The sequence below is a fragment of the Somniosus microcephalus genome, chromosome 20, assembly GCF_052327205.1.
Source record: "Somniosus microcephalus isolate GS21.2 chromosome 20, FLI_Smic_1.0, whole genome shotgun sequence".
NCBI lineage: Eukaryota > Metazoa > Chordata > Chondrichthyes > Squaliformes > Somniosidae > Somniosus > Somniosus microcephalus.
This window is the reverse complement of record NC_141006.1, coordinates 73,111,831-73,127,668: the sequence shown is the minus strand read 5'-3', so window position 1 is coordinate 73,127,668 and position 15,838 is coordinate 73,111,831. Positions and strand designations below refer to the sequence as shown.

The 15,838-nt window shown below is 44.2% G+C and overlaps 1 protein-coding gene across 1 annotated transcript in view; it reads left to right on the top strand.

The window, feature by feature from the left end:
- LOC147103424 (S-adenosylmethionine decarboxylase proenzyme-like) overlaps positions 1 to 15,838 on the top strand; it is a 119,411-nt gene that overhangs the window by 85,413 nt on the left and 18,160 nt on the right. Inside the window, exons 7-8 of the mRNA XM_085962999.1 lie at positions 4,069 to 4,161; positions 13,599 to 13,754. Of these exons, the coding sequence (XP_085819125.1) occupies positions 4,069 to 4,161; positions 13,599 to 13,754 (249 nt within the window). The remainder of the gene's footprint in view (positions 1 to 4,068; positions 4,162 to 13,598; positions 13,755 to 15,838) is intronic.

The following is a 15,838-nucleotide window of genomic DNA, read 5'->3' as shown; positions in this document are numbered from 1 at the left end:
TATGTTAAATACTTATTGCTTTTCCATTAATTAAATATAGGTCTGTACTGCATATTGCCTTGTGGTAAATAACAATCCATGTTTGTGAAATGATGAATTCGGAGCTGATATTACTACTGGCCAGAATTAGCGTACAGAATTCTAAACTCCAATTATCAGCTCACTTTGATTCCAATTATCACTTTGATTTTAATTATTCATTTATTACTCAAGCAAATGATTTAGTGCAACAAAAACAAACAAGATAAAAGCAAGTGTGGCCTGGTGTAGTGGATATTTTCCTTTCAAGTGTAGGTCAGTCACAGTTAGTTTCTCACCTCCCTGGCACTTCCATTTTAATCAGAAGTGTGTGTTTAAAGTGAAGGCATTCTGGCTCTTTGCCTCTAACAGGGAAGGAGATTTAAAGCTGATTATTGGAACAGTCGGCCTTACACTCGGCACACATCCGCTCCACTCACTGGTGCATTCATTCAGACTCTAATTTCACACAGGGTGGCAGAATAAAACTGAGTATTTGCTGCTTGTGAGACCGGTTGTTACAATTCTACAATTGCTGACCAGTGTCAGCAGTGGTTCAGTGGGTAGCACCCTTGCCTCTGAGTCAAAAGGTTGTATGGTTCATGTCCCACTCCAGAGACTCGAGCACAAAAATCTAGGCTGGCAAGTACTGAAAGAGTGCTGCATTGTCAAAGGTTCCGTCTTTCAGATGAGACGTTAAACCGAGGCCCTGTCTGCTCTCTTGGGGTAGAGGTAAAAGATTCCATGACACTATTTCGAAGAAGAGCAGGGGAGTTCTTCCTGGGGCCAATATTTATCCCTCAATCAACATCACTAAAACAGATTATTTGGTCATTATCACATTGCTGTTTGTGAGAGCTTGCTGTGCGTAAATTGGCGGCTGCGTTTCCTACATTACAACAATGACTACACTTCATTGGCTGTAAAGTGCGTTGGAATGTCCTGAGGCCGTGAAAGGTGCTATATAAATGCAAGTCTTTCTTTCTTTTTCATTTCAAACATAGCAGACTGTACTGATTGCACATCTGTGCCAGCTCTTATTTCTCTTTGAATTACAAACAATAAAACAATTTACAAAGGGTAGTAGAAATCCGGAATTCTCTCCCTCAAAAGCCTGTGGATGCTGGGGGACAATTGGAGCTTTCAAGGCTGAGATCGAGAGATTTTTGTTGGATAAGGGTATCGAGGGATGTGGAGCAAAGGGCAGGTAAGTGGAGTTGAGGTGTGGATCAGCCGCGACCTCATTGAGAGGTGGATCAACATCGAGGGGCTGAATGGCCTCCTCCTGTCCACATGTTCCAAGATCAAATTAGGTCTTTGTATATAACAGTATTTCAGTTTGTGCGTTTTTGATTTAAAAAATTACCTGAATACAAACTGAATAATGATTTTTGAGTATGTTTTCAACTAAACTTCGAAATAAAAGCTATTAGCTTAATTTATTACTTCAGAAAATGTGGCCAGCCGAGAAAGACAAGTAAATTTAGACACTGTCCCAATGTTTACATTTACAATTTGAAAACAAATCCCTGTTTCCACAAGGCTTGTTTATCCAACTGACGTGGAAGATTCATTGTGCAAAATCCCAGGAGCGCTGTCGGCCAATCAAACATTTTTTTAGTAAATTAACCTGATGGTGATTTTTATTTTCTTGCACAAAACCAGATGATAAAATACTTTAGGACTTTTATTTTGGACAAACAGTGTTTTCTGAGGTAATTTCTGGAAGTTTTCATGACTTGACCTTTACAGAAGATACTGATTACAAATCCTGTTCCAACTTCCAAAGAGAGGCAACATTGCTGAGTGAATATTGGTATTTGAAAGTAAAATATATATTATTAAATCATTCATGTGTTCCAGAAAGGCACTGACCGAGACATGAAGAGTGGAATCTGTCTATTAATTTATGCAGCTGTGGTACTCATTCATCAAATTGTAACAGTATTTAGTCTTCAGGAATTAATCATAAAACATTTAATGCTAAGTGCCAGACCCAGAAAGTCCCACCCAAGTGTTGTTAGACTTGCCTTTATTACCTCTAGACTTGACTATTCCAACGCACTCCTGGCTGGCCTCTCACATTCTACCCGACGTAAACTTGAGGTCATCCAAAACTCAACTGCCCGTGTCCTAACTCGCACCAAGTCCCGTTCACCCATCACCCCTGTGCTCACTGACCTACATTGGTTCCCGGTTAAGCAGCGCCTCGATTTCAAAATTCTCATCCTTGTTTTCAAATCCCTCCATGGCCTCGCCTTTCCCTATCGCCAGACCTAGAAGCTGTTTTAATTAAGTTCAACTTAAGTTTAAATTAAGTTAAAAGGCTCACAGAAAAGCAACTACTTTTTGTAAGTGTAACTTTCTATAATGCTTTTTCTCACACCCTTCTGTCACACTTTAAATTACTATGTTTAGGGTGTCAGCCATGGCTCAGTGGGCCGCACCCTTGCCTCTGGGTCAGAAGGTTGTGGGTTCCAATCCCACTCCAGAGACTTGAGCACAAAAATCTCAGGGAGTGCTGCACTGTCGGAGGTGCCGTCTTTCGGATGAGACATTAAAACCGAGGCCCCGTCTGCCCTCTCAGGGTAAAAGGTCCCATGGCACTATTTGAAGAAGAGCAGATGAGTTCTCCCTGATGTTCTGGCCAATATTTACCCCATGTTCGATCAAAATTACAAAAAATAGATTATCTGGTCGTTATTGCATTGCTGTTATGTGGGAGCTTGCTGTGCACAAATTGGTTGCCGCATTTCCCACATTACAACAGTGACTACACTTCAAAAGTTGGCTGTAAAGTGCTTTGGGACGTCCGGTGGTTGCGAAAGGCGCTATAGAAATGCAAGTCGGTCTTTCTTATTTCTTCCACTTACCTCTGATTGGCTCATTCTTCCCACTATACTACTTAAGAAGGGATCAAGGGATATGGAGAGAAGGCAGGGACAGGGTACGGAATTTGGATGATCAGCCATGATCTCATTGAATGGCGGAGCAGGCTCGAGGGGCCGAATGGCCTACTCCTGCTCCTATCTTCTATGTTTCTATGTATAAATGGAACACGCGATATTAACTTGGCAAAAGCAAAATAGTGCGGACACTGGAAATCTGATATTAATTTGGTATCATGTTACATGAAAAAAATCTCAAACTGTGAACTTTTGATGGAGTATGGTAATTATATATATAATTTTACATTCCTCAAAAGGTAATTTATTGTTTCAATCTTATTTAGTGTTCCACATATAAAACCTGGGGCTTTTATATATTTTTATAGATATATGAAGGAACATACTATTATAGAGAAGATGGAGCTGAACAGAATCATGTACCACATGCAATACCTAGTGTGAAATTGAGCTTGGAAAGTTCAGTGCAACTGAATAAAAGATTATTTTCACTGTTCCTTCAAATTCCAATATAAAAGTTTGAGAATTTATCTGTTCTTGACGGCTGATCGCAACAATAAAACTGGGACAGATACAAAATTCCGGTTCTCCTGACAGCAGAAAACATTGGGTTCTAACACTTGGTGAGCAGTGATAGAGATCCCATTGTAGAGCTCAGCAAGTGTTGAATTAAGATGGAATATTCATCTCAGTTCACTTGCTGTGAACGCAACGATTCTTGCCAACGGGCAAAACAGAACTCTCTGTGCTTAAGATATGGTGAATCCAAGACAATGGAACATTGTAATATAATTGCTATGCCTTCTTTGGAGAATACAGTTGTAAAAGAAACACCATAAAGTGCAATTTAAAGGTATAATTATAAAGCATTCAAGCACAGTACGCACGGAAAATGTGCAATTTCTTAGTCATGCTTCAAGTAGGATGAAGTCTGGTTTATTTTGCAGAATCGAAAGCAGGAGTGGAATAAATTAAAAACGAAAATCATTTGTCGTTTGGATCTGTAACCATTTTGAGAATGCTCAGAATTCCAAAACTCCAGCCTTAAAACAAACATGTCATACAGGCTGAGCGCAGATGATTGTAGACACATAACTGGAGCTTAATGTGCCTTACACTTTCCTAAAATGACCTGTTTTCTCAGATGAGTGGGATACGTGACCTGATACCCGGCTCGGTTATAGATGCCACAATGTTCAATCCCTGTGGCTACTCTATGAATGGACTGAAAGCAGATGTAAGTACTCAGCTACACAGACAACCAGAAGTCCAAATATTTTATTGCACGGGCTGTTAATAAAAACAATCTTCTGAGACTGGTAGCCTGTTAAATGCATCAATAGCGTTTAAATAAGAATCGAGAAAAAATCTGGTTAGTAGTTCCATAAAATGACACATAATACCTTTGTGACAGATGTTAGGTAGCCCTAAAGCATAACTCAGTTATTCAGTCAACACAACAGACAGTATGACTATCAGTTTGAGAGTTACAAAGTAGACTTTGAATCTTTTTTCTGTTTTAAGTGAAGGAGGAAATGCTGATCTGTTTGCAATGGATTAGATGAACGCTTTATCTTATAAACGTTGATGCACTAAGAATGGTAGAGCACGGTAGAGTTCCCGCTGTGGGCGCAATCAGCGATTCTGCCGCAAATTGCACCAAAAAAGTGTTTCCCCCCCCGCCCCGAGTTTCCACTCAAACTCATTTGCATATCGCCGGACACAAGATCTGCCCTGCAGCAACGCAACTGGCCAGCGTTTTAGAACGCTATTTTGGTTTTTTTTTAATTTTGCTGTCAAAAATATTCCTTGATATGTTTAACTTGGTGCAGTTTTATTAATACAGCTGAAAATGGGTTTATCACAAAAAAAAAGATTTTTAAATCACAGTGTCGATTCAGCACCTGTGAGTAACCCGATCTTAAATGACTGAAAATGAATTAAAAGAAAAATACAGAACTATTTTCGAGTTAGATCGGGGTACAGTAGTGAGTTCCTTAGTAAATTAAATAAAATATCATTCTGAACCTTTCACACCGCACCTTGTGGTGTCCTGGTGCCCAAAAGTTCCAGTTTAATTTTTGGAGCCTCCTCGAAGGCCCGTAAACGAGCGCAATTAGTGGAAACTCCCCAATGGTGATTAATTCGCCCTGGGGGCGTGGCCTGCTTTGTGGGCGGGGCCTGCTTCTAGCGCGATGTTTTTAAAACCAGCACGAAAGATCGCGGAAACTCGAGTTGCGGCGAACGCAATTTGTGCTTAAAATTCCGCGATCGTTTGCGCCGGTTACGCCGACATCCGGGGAATTGCGCCGAAAAAAACAGTGCCCTTGAGTGGACACTCCAGGCCATGTTGTTTAAAAATGAATTGAAGATTGATATGTGAAATGAATTAATACCGGCAATATTACCATGGAATATTTCCGAGTTGCTCACTAAACAGTGAGACGAAGTCGGGAAATGCTCATGCAAGCCAAGACTTTCAGCGCCCACCGCTTGATGCAAATGAGTTAGAAATTGAATTTTGTTTCAGGAGGAGCTAATGGGGATCGGTTGCAAACTGAACGCTGAACAAAATCAACTCACGTTAGTTTGAAATTCATAAATTTGGCCCAATTTTTATTCAGGTTGACTTGTTCTTTTAAAAGAAAAGGCAGTACCTGTGTAGAGAGGGGCAGTATGTTCCTATGGACATGACAACAACAACAACTTGTATTTATATAGCGCCTTTAATGTAGTAAAACGTTCCCAAGGCGCTTCACAGGAGCGATTATCAAACAAAATTTGACACCGAGCCACATAAGGAGATATTAGGGCAGATGAACAAAAGCCTGGTCAAAGAGGTCAGTTTTAAGGAGCGTCTTAAAGGAGGAGAGAGAGGCGGAGAGGTTTAGGGAGGGAATTCCAGAGCTTGGGGCCTAGGCAACAGAAGGCACGGCCGCCAATGATTAAGCGATTAAAATCAGGGATGCTCAAGAGGCCAGAATTAGAGGAGCGCAGATATCTTGGGGGGTTGCAGGGCTGGAGGAGGTTACAGAGATAGGGAGAGGTGAGGCCACGAAGGATTTGAAAACAAGGATGACTTGCACCATTGTTGCCATTACACTTCAAATTTACCCACTTATTGATAATGGGTAGAGCGTTCCTATATGGAAGAGGCCAGTGTGACTGAGATATGTGTCTTAAGTGGCGGTAGGGATTGTGGATGCATTGGTAATAATTTTCCAAAACTCCCTGGACTTGGCAATGGTCCCGGCAGACTGGAAAACTGCTAATGTAACACCCTTATTTAAAAAGGGCAGTAGACAGAAGGCTGGAAACTATAGACAGGTTAGCCTAACATCTGTGGTAGGTAAAATTTTGGAGTCCATTATTAAGGAGACAGTAACAGGACATTTGGATAATCATAATTTAATAGGACAAAGTCAGCATGGTTTTATGAAGGGGAAGTCATGTTTGACAAATTTGCTGGAGTTCTTTGAGGAAGTAACATATAGGGTGGATAAAGGGGAACCAGTGGACGTAGTGTATTTAGACTTCCAAAAGGCATTTGACAAGGTGCCACACAAAAGATTATTGCTTAAGATAAAAAATCACGGGATTGGGGGTAATATTCTGGCATGGATAGAGGATTGGCTATCTAACAGAAGGCAGAGAGTTGGGATAAATGGTCCATTCTCAGACTGGCAATCAGTAACTAGTGGTGTTCCGCAGGGTTCAGTGCTGGGTCCCCAACTCTTTACAATCTATATTAACGATTTGGAGGAGGGGACCGAGTGTAACATATCAAAGTTTGCAGATGATACTAAGATGGGAGGGAAAGTAGTGAGTGAGGAGGACATAAAAAACCTGCAAGGGGACATAGACAGGCTAAGTAAGTGGGCAGAGATTTGGCAGATGGAATACAATACTGGAAAGTGTGAGGTTATGCACTTTGGCAGGAAAAATCGTAGAGCAAGTCATTATCTTAATGGCAAGAAACTGGAAAGTACTGAAGTACAAAGGGATCTGGGGGTCCTGGTGCACAAAACTCAAAAGGTTAGTATGCAGGTGCAGCAAGTGATTAAGAAGGCCAATGGAATGTTGGCTTTCATTGCTAGGGGGCTAGAATATAAAAATAGGGAGGTATTGCTTCAGTTGTACAAGGTATTGGTGAGACCGCACCTGGAATACTGTGTACAGTTTTGGTGTCCATACTTAAGAAAGGACATACTTGCTCTTGAGTCAGTACAAAGAAGGTTCACTCGGTTAATCCCGAGGATGAGGGGATGGACATATGAGGAGAGGTTGAGTAGATTGGGACTCTACTCATTGGAGTTCAGAAGAATGAGAGGCGATCTTATTGAAACATATAAGATTGTGAAGGGGTTGGATCGGGTGGATGCGGGGAGGATGTTCCCGATGATGGGGGAAACTAGAACTAGGGGGCATAGTCTTAGAATAAGGGGCTGCTCTTTCAAAACTGAGATGAGGAGGAACTACTTCACTCAGAGGGTGGTAGGTCCATGGAATATGCTGCCCCAAAAAGCTGTAGAAGCTACATCATTACATAAATTTAAAACAGAAATAGACAGTTTCCTAGAAGTAAAGGGAATTAAGGGTTACGGGGAGCGGGCAGGAATTTGGACATGAGTCTAGGCTCGGATCGGTCATGGCCCTGTGGGGAGCGGAGCGGGCCCAGGGGCCGTGTAGCCTGATCCTGCTCCTATTTCGTGTGTCTAATTCTGTTAGATTCAGGAGATGGTTCTGTGATAGTGGATTGGCGGTTAGGATCAGATCAGCCATGATCGTATTGAATGGCGGAGCAGGCTCGAGGGGCCGATTGGCCTACTCCTGCTCCTATTTCTTATGAGCTTATGTAATACTGAACCCTCTCTGGAAAGTGCACTACACTGGCCTTGGGGAAACTCTCATTACCCCACTTTCCTCAAGGGAAGTTCATATAAACTAACATCCTTTAATTTTGCCTCACCATCCAGCTGTAGCTTCTAAGAAGGATGTAATACAATGGGTTAACACAGACAGCTACTCAAGATCTTTTACATTGTCTAGAAGTCTCCTCGGGATTGACACACGTAACTTTCTTTTACTGCTCCAGTCAAGGAGCACTGAAGGTTATAGATCATAGTTCATATTGTTAAAAAGGACAGGATCTGTAGGTTTCATTTTAAGTGGAGATGGTTGTTCACAAGACCAGAAAATGAGGGTCTCTGGAGATCAGGGGGGGAAAATTCGGTGGCGCCCCCTTTTAGCTCCCCGAAAAGGTTAGCGCTCCTGCACGGTAAATTCAGTGGTAGCGCCCCAAGCAGGAGGCGGGGCGCTACTGGAAGTGCTCCCCCTCCTTCTTGGCGCGCTCCCATTGAATATCGCGACATTACGTGTAGCAGCGCCACGCGCGTCGGCACATAGCGCCGCAGCACTGCAGGCCTCCCTCCCCTGATTAAAGGGGAGGGGCCTAGCGCAGCGCACACCGGGGCCCTGCTGGACCACCGGGGAGCAGGGTGCGGGAAAACAGCCCAGCCCTCAAGAGGAACGCTGGGCTGAGTGATCGCGGCCGGCACCCTGAAGAAAAAAGGTGAAGGGGACAGGTGCTGGCAGTCGGCCCAAAAAATAAATGGCTGCCCAACACCTGCCCCTTTAACTTGCGCCGCCGTGGCTGCAAAAATGCCACCCTGACCCTGTCGGACATATCGTCTGGCGATAGGTCAGGAGGCGCAACCCAAGCTTGCGGCCGGGGCGCTGCGCACGACGATGATGTCATGGCCGGCGGCGCAGCGCTGCGGGGCACTACCAGCTCCCCCCCCCCAGGGGCGCTAACGAGAGGCGCAAATCAACCCAATTTTTTCCCCCAGGTCTGTTACAATTTAGAGTGCTGTCAACAGTGGGAGAACCACGCATCGGTCCTTGTACAGCACCTTGGTTAGGCCTCAGTTAGAATACTGGGTCCAGTTTTTGCTCCCCTCGTGATGGGGGATATTGAGGCTTTGGAACGGAAGCAGAATAACATAACAAGATTGATTCCCAGTTTAAAACACCTTAGCCACCCAGACAGGCTCAAACCGTTGGGTCTGTATACTCTAGGGAAGCGTAACCTCGGGCAATTCAATCGAGATTTATAAAATGATGAAGGGACTAGATTGTGTTCACGTGGACCAATTATTTCCACTGGATAGGTTAGGGGGAGGACCAGGGGTCAGGCTGACAAGTTGTGTCAGGGCAGGACTAGGTTGGATATTAGTCGGCTCTCCTTTTCCCAGAGAAGAGTTGACCTGTGGCGCAGGCTGTTGGCTCGTGCGGTGAATGCTGATTTACTGAATTCCTTCAAGAGAGAGCTGGACCTGTTTCCATCTGGGGTGGATTTCACCTCGTACAAGAGGTAGGTGCCCTTTAATATAAATCAGGGTCAATGTTGTCTTCTGGGCTAGTTTTGATCATCTGTAGGGGTTGAGGGGAATTTTCCACATTTTTTCCCCTGATTGGCTTAGGATTTTATTTGTTTTTTCACCTTTCTCAGGAGATTACACGGCTTCCGGGTGGGTGGGACGTGTCATAGAACCAGACGTCACAGTTATATGGGACAGGCTGGATGGACCATTTGGTCTTTTCTTGTCTGTCATTTTCATCTGTTCGCAGGGGGACTCGCCTTCACTTAGCCTAGTCCTTTCCTGTGCAGTGATCTTAAATACCGAGTTGGGGTTGTGGTTGCTCAATGTGTTTCATTTTGAAGGTCCATTTAATAGATCTGGTAAACACTGTGTCAGCAACCAGCCTTGAATCTGCTGTTTGACTCCACGATGAGAGGGATTGTTACAGACCTGTATAACGTGTTGAGGAAAAAGTGGAAGCTTTAGGCTTTTTTTGTCAGTCTTTTTCTTAAGTCCAGAGGCCGTTAGTTATTTTGAACCAGTCAAAACCAGAGCTGCTTTTCTTGGACTCGTCCAAAAATCCCTGCTAAATTTAACAGGCCATGAAATAATGGGCTTGCAGGGGACACCAGGGGCACACTGCCTGCACCTTGGTTGTTAGGAATGCTTTGCAGAGTTTGACAGCAGAAGATGCCATAAAACCACGGAGAAACAGCTCCAGAATCTTACTGAGGAATGAATCACTGCCGTCCTTTTGCCAGGCTTATTTCTATGTTGTGAATCCTCTCATGTGAAACTGATGTTAGCGGTGGAAGAAAATGATCTGTGAACAGCCCAGCAAAGGAGGTTGTCTTCTAGATTCAGTAAGGGATGATCACATGGTCTCTGCCTGGAATCTTCTAAAGGGACAGGCTTTTATTTTCTCCGCAGCAGGTCTTACCTTATGCATCTTCGGTGGAGTGTGAAAAAGAAACCAAAATTTCCCATATTTACTTAATAACTCTTGAGGTGTTTTTTTGTCCTTCGCATATTATGCAGATATTTCACTTTTTCTTAAATATCCAAATGCCCACATGCAGCAACACCTGGATGACATTCAGACTTGGGCTGATAAGTGGCAGGTAACATTCGTGCCACAGAAGTGCCAGGCAATGACTATCTCCAACAAGCGAGAGTCTAACCACCTCCCCTTGACATTCAATGGTATTACCATCGCTGAATCCCCCACCATCAACATCCTGGGGGTCACCATTGACCAGAAACTTAACTGGACCAGCCACATAAATATCGGCAACAAGAGCAGGTCAGCGGCTAGGTATTCTGCAGCGAGTGTCTCACCTCCTGACTCCCCAAAGCCATTCCACCATCTACAAGGCACAAGTAAGCAGTGTGATGGAATACTCCCCACTTGCCTGGATGAGTGCAGCTCCAACAACTCAAGAAGCTCGACACCATCCAGGACAAAGCAGCCCGCTTGATTGGCACCCCATCCACCACCTTAAACATTCACTCCCTCCACCACTGGCGTACCATGGCTGCAGTGTGTACCATCTACAAGATGCACTGTAGCAACTCGCCAAGGCTTCTTCGGCAGCACCTCCCAAACCCGCGACCTCTTCCACCTAGAAGGACAAGGGCAGCAGGCGCATGGGAACACCACCGTCTCCAAGTTCCCCTCCAAGTCACACACCATCCTGACTTGGAAATATATCGGCCGTTCCTTCATCGTCGCTGGGTCAAAATCCTGGAACTCCCTCCCTAACAGCACTGTGGGAGCACCTTCACCATATGGACTGGAGCACCTTCTCGAGGGCAATTAGGGATGGGCAATAAATGCTGACTTTGCCAGCGACGCCCACATCCCATGAACAAATTTTTAAAAAGATGCATTTCACCACAGATTACTTGATCATCTGAAGCATATGATGCAAGTTATTTGGAATCCAATGTATTAACTTCCTATATAGCATACATGTTTTCATGTGGGATATATACACATTATACAGCATAGCTGACAGATTCCCCCACTAAAAATATCAGTTTCTGCCTCTATAAATATGGTCATACGTCAATATCAGTTGTCAGCGTCTCCCTATTCCGGACGGTTTAGGCGGCCATTAAAAATCCCAAAGGGCTGTTTGGAATAGAGCCGGGACTTTGCTCAACATCCTGCTCAACATTGCTCTGTCGAACAATACCACCAGAAATAGATTAACTGGTCATTCATTTCATCGCTGTTTGTGGGATCTCACTGTGCGCAAAATAGCAACTACATTTGCCTACAGAGTAACAGTTAATGAACTTCCAAATAATTCATTGTGAAGCGCCTTGGGATGTTTCTCAGAGACTTCATAAGATTCTGTATAAATCCAATAATATATTTTGTATTTTACAAGCATCTAAATTTTCTAACAGTCACAACGCTACAGAATATATGACTTTTCCATAAGATTCGAAAATATCAGACTTGTAAAACAAACAGATCTCTGTCACAGAAAAGAAAAGAACGACTTGCAGTTATATCGCACCTTTCATCCCAAACCGCTTTACAGCCAATGAAGTACTTTAGAAATGTGGTCACTGTTGTAATGTAGGAATCACAATAGGAATGTTGGCCTTCATAGAGAGAAGACTCGAGTACAGGAGCAAGGATGTCTTGCTGCAGTTGTACAAGGCCTTGGTGAGACCACACTTTGAGTATTGTGTGCAGTTTTGGTCACCTTATCTGAGGAAGGATGTTCTTGCCATGGAGGGAGTGCAGCGAAGATTCACTAGACTGATACCTGGGATGGCAGGAATGACGTATGAGGAGAGATTGGGTCGATTGGGCTTATATTCACTAGAGTTTAGAAGAATGAGAGGGGATCTCATTGAAACTTATAAAATTCTAACAGGACTAGACAGACTAGATGCAGGAAGGATGTTCCCGATGGCGGGGGAGTCCAGAACCAGGGGTCACAGTCTAAGGATAAGGGGTAAGCCATTTAGGACAGAGATGAGGAGGAATTTCTTCACCCAGAGAGTGGTGAACCTGAGGAATTCTCTACCACAAAAGGCAGTTGAGGCCAAAATCATTAAATATATTCAAGAAGGAGTTGGATATATTTCTTAAGGCGAAAGGGATCAAGGGGTATGGGGAGAAAGCAGGGAAACGGTACTGAATTTGGATGATCAGCCATGATCTCATTGAATGGCGGAGCAGGCTCGAGGGGCCGAATGGCCTACTCCTGCTCCTATCTTCTATGTTTCCAGGAATGTCTGCACAATCACGTGCTTCTATTCCTGTCAAGTTAGGGTCTCACATAACCAAGGATAGGCGCGGTCAGTAAATTACCTGCGGTTTACATAAGTTTTAATTTAATCCTTCCTCACAATTCAGATTGTCCACGTTAAAGGTGTCTTGTAAATAGGATTTTCTGGCATACAGGCCAAGACCACCTGTAAGTAAACAGCAAACAGTTTAGAATATTGACGATGGCAGCAGAAATATGCATTTGCTACAGTTTTTACAACAAAGCTTTAGTTTCAAAACATGTGTAAGCTTCTTTCTGTGAAGATCAAACTCTTCCAAGTTTCCATGCCTTTGTTACCTCTAGACTTGACTGTTCCAACGCACTCCTGGCTGGTCTCCCACATTCCACCCTATGTAAACTTAAGGTCATCCAAAACTCAGTTGCCTGTGTCCTAACTTGCACCAAGTCCCGTTCACCCATCGCTGACCTCCATTGGTTCCCGGTTAAGCAATGCCTCGATTTCAAAATTCTCATCCTTGTTTTCAAATCCCTCCATGGCCTCGCTCCTCCCTATCTCTGTAACCTCCTCCAGCCCCACAACCCCCCCCGAGATATCTGCGCTCCTCTAATTCTGGCCTCTTGAGCGTCCTTGATTTTAATTGCTCTACCATTGGTGGCCGTGCCTTCGGCTGCCTGGGCCCTAAGCTCTGAAATTCCCTCCCTAAACCTCCGCCTCTCTACCTCTCTTTCCTACTCTAAGACGCTCCTTAAAACCTACATCTTTGACCAAGCTTTTGGTCATCTACCCTAATTTCTCCTTATGTGGCTCGGTGTCAAATTTTGTTTTCTATCACTCCTGTGAAGCGCCTTGGGATGTTTTTCTACGTTAAAGGTGCTATGTAAATACAAGTTGTTGTTGTTCCAAGTGACCAAAATACAATGATTGTAAAATCTGTGCTGGTGTTAATGCCACTTTAATCTGAACTGGCTGCTGCTTGTGTGGCCCTTTAATAACTGTACGTATTTTATCACAGCACTTTTCCACAGCTACTTCTTTCTTTGTCTCTGCATAACTATAGGGAACATATTGGACGGTTCACATCACGCCAGAACCTGACTTCTCCTATGTAAGCTTTGAAACAAATCTAGCCTTGAATTCCTACACTGACCTGATTAAGAAGGTAGTGGATATCTTCAAACCGGGAAAGTTCGTTACAACCCTGTTTGCTAATCAGGTGAGTCCCTACCAGTCGGCTTTTGTTTGTTTTGTTGGGTAGATCTGTGACCCTGCACAAATTCACTGTTATGGATCTAGAGCTGGTGTGAGCAGAGCCTGCCTACATGATAGACCGTGAGCATATAGGTTGAACAATTCACTATTATCTATAGGGACATCAACACTATTAATCGAGTGCTTATCCAACTGTGAATGTGGATATATGGCATTACATGTACAATGTTATTGCATACTATAAATTAGGATATTATTCTGAGTCAATCAGTATATGTCCCATAGCACTGCATAGTTAGAAGTGGGGGAGAAGGTCAGGAACTCGGTGGGGGAGAAGGTAAGGTACTCAGGAGACAGAAGGTCAGGATCATTTTATAATAACAGGATTATTGCACACTATTATTATATGAACATAAGAATTAGAAGCAGGATTAGGCCATTCGGCCCCTCAAGCCTGTTCCAACATTCAATAAGATCATGGCTGATCTTCTACCTCATCTCCACTTTCCCGCACTATCCCCATATCCCTTGATTCCCTTAATATCCAAAAATCTATCGATCTCTGTCTTGAATATACTCAACGACTGAGCCTCCACAGCCCTCTGGGGTAGAGAATTCCAAAGATTCACCACCCTCTGAGTGAAGAAATTTCTCCTCATCTCAGTCCTAAATGGCCGACCCCTTATTCTGAGACTGTGATCCCTGGTTCTAGACTCCCCAGCCAGGGGAAACATCCTCCCTGCATCTACCCTGTCAAGCACAGTAAGTATTTTGTATGTTTCAATGAGATCACCTCTCATTCTTCTAAACTCTAGCGAATATAGGCCTAGTCTACTAAATCTCTCCTCATAGGACAATCCCCCCATCCCAGGAATCAGTCTGGTGAACCTTCGTTGCACTCCCTCTATGGCAAGTATATCCTTCCTTAGGTAAGGAGACTAAAACTGTACACAGTACTCCAGGTGTGGTCTCACCAGTGCCCTATATAACTGCAAATGTAAGAAGTCACACAACACCAGGTTATAGTCCAACAGCTTTATTTGAAATCACAAGCTTTCGGAGCGCTGCTCCTTCTTCAGGTGAAGTGGAGAAATGCATAAAGACACAGCTTATATAGTCAGAGAATCATGTCAGATGTTTACAGGTAACCTTTCCAACTGCCATTAATCACACCTCGGCAGAGAGATAATCACAGCAGTCAAAGGTGTGAATGGTGTCCAAACAGGTCAGTCAGGGAAACATTACATCAAAGAACAATGAGGTGGGGTCACAAGGGGTCAAATATTGCAGATGCTGGGGTCTGTATGAAAAACAAAAAAACACAAAAAACATTTTTTTTGGCTGGAAATCACAGCAGGTCCGGCCGCATCTGTGTAGAGAGAACAAGCCAATGTCGACTCGAGTCTGGATGACCCTGCATCAGGTGGGGTTACATGTAGCGTGACATGAACCCAAGATCTCGGTTGAGGCCGTCCTCATGAGTGCGGAACTTGGCTATCAGTTTCTGCTCGACGATTTTGCGTTGTCGTGTGTCTCGAAGGCCACCTTGGAGAATGCTTACCCGAAGATCGGAGGCTGAATGTCCTTGACTGCTGAAGTGTTCCCCGACTGGGAGGGAACACTCCTGCCTGGTGATTGTTGCGCGGTGTCCGTTCATCCGTTGTCGCAGTGTCTGCATGGTCTCGCCGATGTACCATGCTCCGGGGCATCCTTTCCTGCAACGTATGAGGTAGACAATGTTGGCCGAGTCACATGAGTATGTACCATGTACCTGGTGGGTGGTGTCCTCACGTGTGATGATGGTATCTGTGTTGATGATCTGGCATGTCTTGCAGAGGTTGCTGTGGCAGGGTTGTGTGGTGTCGTGGTCGCTGTTCTCCTGAAAGCTGGGTAATTTGCTGCGAACGATGGTCTGTTTGAGGTTAGGCGGCTGTTTGAAAGCGAGTAGTGGAGGCGTGGGGATGGCCTTAGCGAGGTGTTCGTCGTCATCGATGACATGTTGAAGGCTGCGAAGAACATGGCGTAGTTTCTCCGCTCCGGGGAAGTACTGGACGACGAAGGGTACTCTGTTGGTTGTGTCCCGTGTTT